The sequence below is a fragment of the Bufo bufo genome, chromosome 2 (genome assembly GCF_905171765.1).
Source record: "Bufo bufo chromosome 2, aBufBuf1.1, whole genome shotgun sequence".
NCBI lineage: Eukaryota > Metazoa > Chordata > Amphibia > Anura > Bufonidae > Bufo > Bufo bufo.
In genome coordinates, this window is record NC_053390.1 from 769457883 (window position 1) to 769469987 (window position 12105).

The 12105-nt window shown below is 42.0% G+C and overlaps 1 protein-coding gene across 6 annotated transcripts in view; it reads right to left on the bottom strand.

Moving 5' to 3' along the window:
- Positions 1 to 1314: 1314 nt before the first annotated feature.
- CPEB2 (cytoplasmic polyadenylation element binding protein 2) overlaps positions 1315 to 12105 on the bottom strand; it is an 85550-nt gene continuing 74759 nt past the window's right edge. For all 6 annotated transcript variants that reach the window (XM_040419089.1, XM_040419088.1, XM_040419093.1 and 3 more), the window contains 4 exons: positions 9964 to 10082; positions 8291 to 8405; positions 6166 to 6347; positions 1315 to 3875 (listed from right to left, as the gene is read on the bottom strand). In XM_040419089.1, coding sequence (XP_040275023.1) covers positions 3648 to 3875; positions 6166 to 6347; positions 8291 to 8405; positions 9964 to 10082 — 644 coding nt within the window. In that variant the 3' untranslated portion in view covers positions 1315 to 3647. The remainder of the gene's footprint in view (positions 3876 to 6165; positions 6348 to 8290; positions 8406 to 9963; positions 10083 to 12105) is intronic.

Here is a 12105-nt window from a genome sequence, read left to right on the forward strand (position 1 = left end):
CCAATAACTTAAGTTTATTAGTCAGTCAACAATATTACAAATATTTAAAAATTACTTAATATAAATAGTTGGCAGCAAACTATTTCATTACAGAGTTAAATTACCAGTACAACAGACAGACTGGAGATTTAGACACCTGGAAGATAACAGTAAAATTTTTAACTAAAATATCGTAAAAATAAAAAATAAAAATTCAAGCTGAAGGCAATCACCTAGTGTCCTTAAGCATGGGCTCTTAATTATACAGAATACCCAAAAATAAAATAGAAATCAACTAAATTTGCATATCAAAGAACCTTTAATAATTACAATCCAAACACTCCGTAAGCCACTTGTGCCATTCTATACAGAAACTCTGAATTAGAAACTAGTTGCTTTAATAGTACAAAGATTTCAGCTCCAAAAATAATTCAAAATAAAATAAAACTTTTAGCAATTAGCGTCATAAAATTATATTTTTCCCACATAAAAATACAAAATGATATTAATGACAAGAATATTACTTCTAAAAAACCAAAAAGAAAAAACAAACAAAAAAAAAACCCAACAAAATAGAAATATGCATGAAAAAGTCTCTCCTTTTGTTAGCAAAACACTATCCAAAATAACTACAATCATTTACATCAGTACAAAGATTTCTGGATTTTAAAAAATAGTTGCAATGACAAAAGGGGTATCTTTTCTGACAGTAAAAAATGACACTGTGGATAAAATCTGCAAAATATGCAATGAAAAAAATAAATTTGCATTAAAAAGGTTTACACTGTTTTTATACAAATATTAGAAACAGTATTGCACATCACAACACAGAATCGAGGTTAGTCAGCCTTCCAAAATGTGTTATATTCAAGTTTTCTAGCATCTTTGAGGAGAGGCTTTGTGCAGCCAGATGCAACAGGGATACAATATCAAGTGTTGTCCATACACAAATATATAAATGCTAAATGTTTCCTTCTTAACAAAAAGTGTGGATTTTAAAGTTTTTTTTTTCCCTCCATAGTCATACACTTGGGCAGCAATATGCACATTGGGGAAACAAAAGAGAAGCTTTAAAAATATAAAAATACAATCAAAATCAACTAGCATTCTTCTACAAAAATAGTAAAATAAATATGATTTATAAAAAATCCAATACAGTGTTCAACAATTAGAAAATAAGAATTTACTACACATAAGTACACACACACACAAAAAGCAGGATTGGAACTAGAAGCAGCAAGGGCCGCCTCACACAGAAGTGAAATGACGTATAATATAAAGGACTTTTCTTGCCAATCTTTCCCTTTAATTTTCATTTTGAGGAATTTAAATTTTCAAATATTTGGCTAAAAAAAAATTAAAAATAAAAAATTTCCCGACAGTTTCAACTTTATTTTTGCGTTTTCACCTCTCTAAAAATTTTAATTCATTAAGATTGATGGAAACTTTTTTTTTCCCCTCCTTGTAAAAGCAAATAATCGAGGTATTGCAAAAAAGAGATGTGAATTAAAACAAGCGTGTTCCAAAAACAGCCGACTGTCAAAGGTTTCTTTCAGAAATATAAAATATAGTGCATAATAAAAAAACTGGGATTGTTTGAGGGGGGTATAGGCGGAAAGAAGGGTGAAGATTGATTAAATACTATTAAGAGTTGAAGACCCGGGGAACAGGACAGATCATATTAAGTTACGATTAAGGGTACATAAATAAATTAGAGAGAAGTACTCTTCGGAACAGCAACAATTTTCAAACATTTAAAACGTGAACTACAACCACATAACAGCAAAGTGAGACAAGTCACATGTTGTACAGTACAAAAAAAGCACGCTGTCGACAACCGGTAGGAACACAATTTTTTTTTTCGTACACAGAAGATTGTCCCATGGATTTTACCAGGAAAATCCAATATTTTTTTTTTCCTTTTCAATTCTGTGCTAAAATTTATATTTTGTGGATTAAATATAAATTGCCTTTTTGTACTGATTTAAAAAAAAAAAATTTGGGCTAGTTGCATTACCCCGTGGCCCAATTTAAAATATTGTAAATATTTTTTTCCTAGCCAAAATTTATTTCCTTTTAAATAAATAGATATATTTTTATGAAAAATAATAGAAAAAAATAGCAGCCTTAATAAAATATATATAAAAAAAAAGTGTACTGGGGAATCAATTACAAAATTCAACTTTAGCCACGCGTCACTGTTGTCTTGAAGGTAGAAGGGGCATTGTTATGCAACTAGCCGTCGGCGATATACCATCTCCATTTTGACTTATTTCATCTAAAGCGTCAAGCATTCATTTTCTATTATTAATAGTCATATTATTTCTAACTAGTAGGCGTCAATACGTAGCTCGTGGGTTATACATTTGGTGGCTGATTACAAGTGTGCTGGCCATCTTTGGTCTTTTATGTTTTTGAGATAAAAGAAAGTTTTAAAATCCGTGAATTATTTTTTTTTTTAATTGGGCAGAGAAAACTAATTTTTGAATAAAATTTCAAATTTTTCCAGTTTTTTTTTTCCCTCTATGCTACTTCACGTCACAAGAATCAGAATCACACACCACGACTATTGCACGGGGATTACAATATTACACCCAATCCTTGTAAATTGATGTCCACTACTGACCAGGACACAAAATGGCTGCACTTACTATTCTAAAACATTTTTTTTTTTATATTGTACACATTTAAGGACATCTGTTTTACTTGAGTCACAATTCATGCAAGTATGCTTTTTTTTTTCTTACAAAATTTTGTCATTTTGCTCATGCTACTGTACCTAGTTTCAAAAGAGCTTTTTATTTTATTTTTTTATAATTTTTTTTTTCTTCTATATCTGCAATACCGTATTTGTGGTTAGTTAATAGTTCCAGTGCATGCATATGGTGTAGACAGGTAGGTAAACATGCATATTTCACATTTCTAAAACTATGGCAGTTTCGGCCATATTGTGCTGCCTGCCTTTTTTATTTTCTGCAATGCAGATTTTGAAAACGTTTCAATCCTGTATAAATAGGTGGCATTACACACAACACCTATGTAGCAGCAAAGCTAATACAGCTTATGATTAAAAATAGCTAATAAAAATCAGATTATCTGAGGTATTATTTCTTGCAAGTCAAAATGGAGAGCAAAAAAAATCAACCCTATATTTTCTTTAAATTTACATACACACTTAAAATATCAACGATAAAAATAATCTTTTAGTAGCAGACATTTTCCATTTTTTGTTTTTTTTCACTATTAATTGCTACCTTTGGTAAATAACTGGGGCTGATTTTTAAGTTAAAAATCCATGTCTAGAAATAAGTGCACACTTCATCTATATAGATATATATATTTATATAGCAGCAGACTGTGTTGCCCCTATGCAGAACATTCCCATATCTAATTTCAGCATTACATATAAAAAGAACTTGGAAAAAAATATATATAAAAAAAAAAAAAAAAGAACATGAAAATATATCACAAAGAATTAGTAAGCCTGAGATGTGGGGTTTTGGTGAAAAAACAAGAGGCTTTTAGTGTTTTGGCTGCTGATACAGATGCACGTGTAGAGGACTGGGGTGAGAAGCAGAAGAATGCACTTATTTCTTCTGCAGGTCAGTATCTTTAAACACAGTAAGCCGCATGCACCCTTCTCTCAGTGAGTGGTAGACAAGCGATGTCTAGTTCCAGCGGAAGTGGATCTGACGAGGCCGGTCGGCTCCTTCCTTCACCAGTGGCTTATGGAATTCCCGCCCGGCGCGAGAGTGGATGTTCGCCCAACAAAACTCACAGTAATACTGCAGGCATGTGACATTGGCACAAAAAAACGGAGCAAATTTTCCACTGCAACGGGCTCCCTGGCATTCATCGCACATCTGGTCATCCAAGACGTATGGCTTCACCTCCACCTGTAATCAGAAGATGGACATAATTCGGACTTTATTCAATGGTCCAAAACCAACAGTTCTTCTCCATTCAGGGCTGGATTAAAGGGATGGCACCCAGGACATGCGGCCCGAGGCCTCCACCACCAGATCTGCAGCTTTGGAGAGATGCTCTTTCCGAACCTGCAGATATCACAGTGGAGGCTGTACTATGACCCAAATAGGAGAGAACAGCTGCTGTACCTGCAGTCTGCTCACTCCTAGCACTGTATGGGGGCTGGAGTGAAGAGAAGTACAGCGCTGTAGTCACCTTTCCTATTATGGAGGAGAGAAAACTGCAGCGGCGGCCAGTAGGTGGCAGCACTACACAGCAATGCTACCTCCTCACAGGAGAGGAGACCTGCATGTCCATGGGGCTCTGAAGTAAAAAGAGATGGAGGAGAAGGGGAATGTGCAGCAGTCCTTCATCCCTCCCTACAACCAGAAGTGGATTCATGTGGGCCTCCTATGCACTTATTTGGTGAGTGACTGTGTAAGAGAGGTCAGGGTTCCCTGAAGCTGCTGTCTGGTTTAAGTACAGGGAGCAAATTCAGTGGAATTATGTTTTTCTATGTGCACTTGTGTCCCCTTTCAAAAGCCACTGACACCCACTGTGTCTCCCCCCCCCCCCCCCCCTCCCTTTCCACTGGCTTCTTCCCTCTGTCCCCTATCCCCATAGAGCCCCTGGTAGGCTTAGTTTTCCAATGCCCTTTTCTGTCCCCTTCCCCCAATGAGACCGGACCCTTTATGTTCCCCTCTCGCCCAGCACACATCTCCCCCTCACCCACAGAGACACCCCACCCCCTCAATAAAGTCAGTCCTCTGCACTGCCCTCGTTACTTGTCCCACTTTCAGTTCCCCTGACCCTAAATCCGCCAAATATAGCCCTGCCGCATTGTGCCTCCCTACCCCACAGAATCCTGACTGACCGCAGCATTTACACTAAACTATAGACTGATTGACCGCAGCATTTACAGTAGACTATGGACTGACTGACAGCAGCATATACACTGGACATGGCCTCACTGACAGCAGCATTTACACTGGACATGGCCTCACTGACAGCAGCATATACACCGGACATGGGCTCACTGACAGCAACATTTACACTGGACATGGGCTCACTGACAGCAGCATTTACACCGGACATGGGCTCACTGACAGCAGCATTTACACCGGACATGGGCTCACTGACAGCAGCATTTACACCGGACATGGGCTCACTGACAGCAGCATTTACACCGGACATGGGCTCACTGACAGCAGCATTTACACCGGACATGGGCTCACTGACAGCAGCATTTACACCGGACATGGGCTCACTGACAGCAGCATATACACCGGACATGGGCTCACTGACAGCAGCATATACACTGGACATGGGCTCACTGACAGCAACATTTACACTGGACATGGGCTCACTGACAGCAGCATTTACACCGGACATGGGCTCACTGACAGCAGCATTTACACCGGACATGGGCTCACTGACAGCAGCATTTACACCGGACATGGGCTCACTGACAGCAGCATATACACTGGACATGGGCTCACTGACAGCAGCATATACACTGGACATGGGCTCACTGACAGCAACATTTACACTGGACATGGGCTCACTGACAGCAGCATTTACACCGGACATGGGCTCACTGACAGCAGCATTTACACCGGACATGGGCTCACTGACAGCAACATTTACACCGGACATGGGCTCACTGACAGCAGCATTTACACCGGACATGGGCTCACTGACAGCAGCATTTACACCGGACATGGGCTCACTGACAGCAGCATTTACACCGGACATGGGCTCACTGACAGCAGCATTTACACCGGACATGGGCTCACTGACAGCAGCATTTACACCGGAAATGGGCTGGACACTAAGTAGGACAAAGGGCAACTGTGGTAGTTAGATGTTAGAGGAGTGTGGCAGCAGCAAGTAAACCCTTATTCTCTCAGCTATGTTAAAATGTCTTTACATATTTTAAGGGCCAAGGAAACATAAGCTGTGAACGCCATTCTAGGAAAAACATGTTTTTCTAACCTAGGACAACTCCTTTAGTAGAGATCTAAAAGAAATCTGCCCTGCAGTACATGAACCGTCCGAGTATTACACAGACAACCATTTATCTGAATAGTCACCATGTAAAATTTAATTTCCGTGGCAGTGACCACTAATAACTAACTGTTCACAGACTGTAAAGGTAGAAGGGTCGATAACCCTGGATCTATGACATGACTAAATGCAGGTTAACAATCAAGCACTAACCCTTTTATCAATATCGCCATGCTGAAGTTGCACAAATCGAGCACTGATGGCTGCGATGTAGCTCTGTTGATTGGAGAATGCAACACGTCCGGCACCTTTCGGATACTTCAATTCTGGATCGGTATCAATTCCGGCATAGCAAACTCCCCCGTAGAGACGATCCATAATCATAGCCAGTTCCACTATAGGAAAGAGAATAAACTGATTAATAGCCTGAACTGAAAGTGACTCTCTCTCTTCTGCCGACAGTCCTGATTTTGCTGGAACAATTCCATCAACTGGACTATAAAAAAAAATTAAAAATTCTCCCAAAAGGGCCCGTTTTAGCATTATTCCTAGGGGTGGGGCTTACATGTCCCAATTTTGCCGATTTAAATGCTGATACAGTAAGTACCCTTTCTGGATTCCATATTTCCCATAATGCTTTGAACAATTCCTTTTTTATTAAAAGGTTTCCCCAATCAAACTGAAGACAGGGTACCCCAAAGCTGTCATCTGTGGGGAACTTGGCATCGAGTGTTCAATTCCACTGCAGCACCACCAATGGTAAAATGAAGTATTACACAGTTCTTAGTGAAATCTATGCAATATAAGGACTGGACTGGTATTCTAGAAGGAGGGACGCTCTCTGTATATTCTCTCTGACAAAGAGATGTGGAGATTGAGATCCTTAATAGGGTGACTGACCTTTTTTGTCTTAAAGGCGATATTGATCACCTATCCCTAGTATCAGATCTGCGGGGTCTCACACCCGATCAGCTGTTAGAAATGGCCGGGCACTCTGTGTGCACCGCAGTCTCATCCTAAGGGATCATTCAGACGACCAGATCTAGTTTGCGGATCCACAAAACACAGATACCTGCCGTGTGTGTTCCGTTTTTGGGAAATGGCACGGCCATCTTTTGGAGCCCTATTGAAATGAATAGGTCCGCATCTGTTCCGCAAAATTGCGGAATGGATGCGGACACAAATATGCGGTCGTCCGGATGAGCCCTAAGCCACATGGCCTAGTATGGCGCTGTGCTTGATAAGCTGCCAGGTGGCCAAAGCGATTACTGGAGCTCCACAGCTCCTTCAAACATCTGAGCGGCAGGGGTAGCAGGACTTATTTCTCCACCAATGTGATAATGATGGGGCTAGGTCATTATTGTCCATTCCTGGATAACCCCTTTAAAGGGGCGGTCCTGGTGTACTGGAACAGAGGGAACACCTTTAGTAGAATGAGTTTTTTTATGTTTTATAAACCTGCCTCCTGTCTGGTAAATGTATAAAAGCGTAAAAAAAAAATACTTTTACAACAGAATTTAACATATTAATAGCTGCGCTCCAAGTCACACTGTATAATGTCTATGTTTAGAGAGTGAGTGGGTGGAAGCAGACAGATCATGAATATAGAAATTGCTACCATAACTCAGCCCTTCTTTCCAGACTGATGAGCGCCATGGAAATAGGGTTCTCTCTCTCATACAAACAGAAAAAACTGTTATGCCGAACACGTTTCTGGACTAAAATGCACCGTTAAACCATTGTATCCCAGTGGAGTCACTAACCATACCGAAAAGTTTATCATCTTAAAGGGGTTATCCAGGAAAAGATATTTATATTTAAGATATTCTCAGGATAGGTCATCAGTATCAGATCTGCAGGGGGTGCCACACCCCAGACCCCTGCCAATCTTCCTAGGCCATGTGACGTCACCATATATCAGTCACATGGCCTAGTTGCAGCTCAGCCCTATTCAAGTAAATGGGGGCTGAGCTGCAATACCAAGCACTGCCACTATACGATGTACGGTGCTGTCCTTGGAAAGATGCCGGGAACCTGCATCGCTCATCAGAGCTTCGATGGGTGCAGCAGCTCCCTGCAAGAGCTGAATATAAGCAGGGGTGCCAAAACTTGGACCCCCGCTGATGTGATAGTGATGACCTATCCTGAGGATAAGTCCTCATCCTCATTTACAGGATAATCCCTTTAAGATATGCAGGTGGTCTACAACATGCAGCCCATCAGCCTCTGCAGTGACAACTCCCAGCATGCATGGACAGCCGTCGGGAGCTTTTAAACCACTGGAAAAGCAAAGGATGGAGACCATGGCATGGAAAAAGCCATATTGATAACATTTTACCTGCTCGCAGTGGTCTGGGGACTCCTCCTACAAATATTGTTTTCCGGGGATCAAGCGGCTGGGACCCATCCATCACAAAGTCGCTGTCACTTAAATTCCAGGGGCGAATCTGAACCTTTTTACAGAAATGATAAAATTACTTACTAAACCTGTAACCCTGGACAAACATACATAAGCTGGGACTTCTCACTGCTTTCTCTGGGTCTATGAGATTTTGTGTGAATAATGTTAAAAAGGGGTTGTCCGCCTTTGTTTGCACGCTGCCAGTGCTGAGTGTTGACCCTGGTAAGTATGGCGCATGACCCCCAAGGGAAGGGATTGGCAGCCTGAGAACAAACATGGCAGGTGGCACATATGTGAAGAACAAAAGAGGTGTGGGTGTTTTTGCAGTTTTGAACTCTTGGACAACCCCTTTAAAAAACTTACACAATGGGGCAGATTTATCAAAACTGGTGTAAAGGAAACCAGGCTTAGCTGCCCACAGCAACCAATCAGATTCCAGCTCTCATTTTTCAAAGGAGCTCTGAAAAAAGAAAGGTGGATTCTGATTAGTTGCTAGGGGCAGCTAAGCCAGTTTTCCTTTACACCAGTTTTAATACATCTCCTCCAATGTATATATTGACTTTATATAGTCAAACAATGCATATATTAACCTAAGATAGCTGCACAATGTATGCATTGCCTTAAAGGGAGTCTGTCATCAAAGTTTCACCTTTTTAACCCTTCCCATAGCTTTCTAGCAGCCTTACAGTTAATAAAAACGTTACCTTTATGAGCAATCCTGGAGTCCGGCAAAAAACAACTTAGTAGCATATGCAAATGAGGGCTCGCAAGTGCCCAGGGGCGGCGTTACCCTCGTAGGTGCCCAGCTAGCTCTGCCTTATCATCGCTTCCCCCTGCCCATTCTTTCCCTCTGCCCGCCCAGCTACTTACTTCTTGTTTCGCCGAGATCCCGCGCCTGCGCACTCAGTCCGTCGGCCGGCGCATGCGCACTGCGATGCCCATTCCTTGTACGGCATCACAGTAATTAATACGCATGTGCTGGCTAACGGCGCGAAAACACCACAAAGGAGGCGGTCCATCGGCGCATGCGCATTAATTACTGTGATGCCGTACAAGGAATGGCCATCAGAGGGAAAGGATGGGCGGGCAGAGGGAAAGGATGGGTGGGGGAAAGCGACGATAAGGCTGAGCTAGCTGGGCACCTACGAGGGTAACGCCGCCCCTGGGCACTTGCGAGCCCTCATTTGCATATGCTACTAAGATGTTTTTTGCAGGTTTTATAAGTCCAGGATTGCTCATAAAGGTAACGTTTTTATTAACTGTAAGGCTGCTAGAAAGCTATGGGAAGGGTTAAAAAGGTGAAACTTTGATGACAGACTCCCTTTAAAGGGGTATTACCAGTACAGACATTCTGTAGATACATCATAAATGTCCTAGTATAAACTCTGCTAGCACCAACCCTTGTAGATATAACCGTTACATTCCCCATCCTCTGACAACCATTTGTGGTAATCAAACCAACAAACAAGAAGGAGACGGCCAATGTGCGAATACGATCCATCAATACTGAGCACTAAGCTTTCTGGGGATTTGTTTTATCCAGGTCCCCTGGGTAATTCGATGTGTGATATGTTCCATCCAGTGCCTGGAGAATATCATTGTGTACTTACTGGCTTGTCCTTGATGGTGGGGCTAGAAACGCACAGATAAAGTTTGGAATCTTCTTCGATGCAGGCTTCAATGAGAGCTTGAACTGAGCTTTCTTCTTGAAAAAGAAGAAATGCATATCCTGCAGCAAAAACACATAAAACATATATATTGAGAAAATAGCAACCACAGGTAACATATTACAAACATGAGATATTTCAGTTTTATAGTGTATAATGCACTTTTATGTATTGCATTTACAAGTAACAAAATGTAGCTTTTAAAAAATGTATATATATATATAGATTATATACACACACAATATATATTTATAAAGTCACCATAAACACCCTTCCGAGTACTAATGCTCCAAATCCCCTGCTTGCCTTGACAACATGGCACAGTACAAATAAGAAGTTAAAACGCTGGTACCTAAAGCCACCACTAGGGAGAGCTCACAGCAGATGGATTTACACAGCTACAACATGACTCCATGGTGTAAAATGCTCTAGGTAATGAGCTCCACCTAGCGGTGGCTGCAGGAAGTGTCTGTGACTGTCGGCATGAGGCCCTCACCTACCGCAGTAAGGTGGTCTGTCCGTCCATCTAATATTTTCTACCATATAATTTGTATTGACAGTGCCCATAATTACCACATCCACCACACAGGAGACATGGCTGAGAACAATAGCTGTAGCTGAGCTGTCTTTGTATTGTAAATTCAGGCCATGGCTGTGAATGAGATCCTGAGGCAGATCCGGCAGCTGTCCCCTAGCCTCCAAAGGCCACAGGGATCTGTTATTTATAAACTGAAATGGCTAAAATAAGCCGCAAGTCAGTCACCTCCGGGCGGCCGGGGATTAGTCAAATAGTCACACAACTGCGCCAGCAGGAGAAGGCCCCTGGATGCAAAACACCAGCTTGAAACCAGAGACAATGGCTTTGTGAGCATGACCTGGCTCCGGGTAAGGCTCTCCTCCCGATCAAGTATTTGCCTTTAGAAAACCCAAACATCCTTTTAGGCCAGAAGACTTGAAGTAATAAGAAGCTGTGTCCACAGAAATGACATCATCTTTACTAAGATGCTGGCTGATGACATCATTAACCATTCTGGTATAGGAAGCGTTTTAGATGGAGGCGTCAGAAATATACGACCACTTGAATTTGTAAGAAGAGACTCGTGATGACAAGTAACTAGCATAATCCTTGGCAAATAAAGTATACTTACTACAAGAAGTAGGTACCCACTGACAGATATCTGTAGGATAGGCCGTCAATATCTGATCAGTGGAGGACTGATTCCTCGCAGTAGATGGCATCCACTTCATTGTTTATTAGGCACAGCGCCTTTCATTGGGTAGTGGCTGTATGGGCTCTTTCACACGAGCGGATCCCGTGCGTGTCATCCGCAGAGTGAATGAGAGCCAAGCCACGCTCTGGACAGAAAAGACGCGGAGCAGTAACATGACTGATAATGCTCGGTGCCTCTCTGATCTTTTTACTACAAAATCACAGTGAGATAAAGTTGTCACTGTGGTTTTGCAGTAAAAAGATCACAGAGAGGCACGGAGCGTTATCAATCATGTTAATGCTCCGTGTCTCTGCTGTCCGGAGTGCGTCTCTCTTTCACGCAGCGGATGACACGCACGGCATCCGCTCGTGTGAAACAGCCCTATCTGGTACTGCAGCTTTCGAGACTGTGATGTTGCGCAGTACCAGGCACAGCCACAACTAAATGATATGAAATGAAATGCCGAAGGGGATTGCGGTGCGTCCTTCATCTATCTACTGCAGGTGCTAGGAGCTGGACCTCCACTGATCAGATACCGATGACCTTACCAATCAGATCGGCCATCGATATTACAGTCATGGAAAATGTCTTTAATCGGCAATATCCATAAGTGGCTCAGTCATGTGACTAAAAGAGTGCTCCAACCAGGCACCTCCTTTTATAAGTGCCAGTCAAGATCATGCGCCATATGCTAACTGGCTGACGGGCCACGGGGCACCACTCCTCTCTGCACACATGTGATGCCTCTTGACTAATCAGGCAGTTAGATGTCCTAATTAGCATATGGTGCTCAACTTCGAGTGGTGTCATAGGTGGGAGCTTAGGCCACTGAGTGGACGCAATATCACCAGCTGAAATACTGTACTATGGGCAC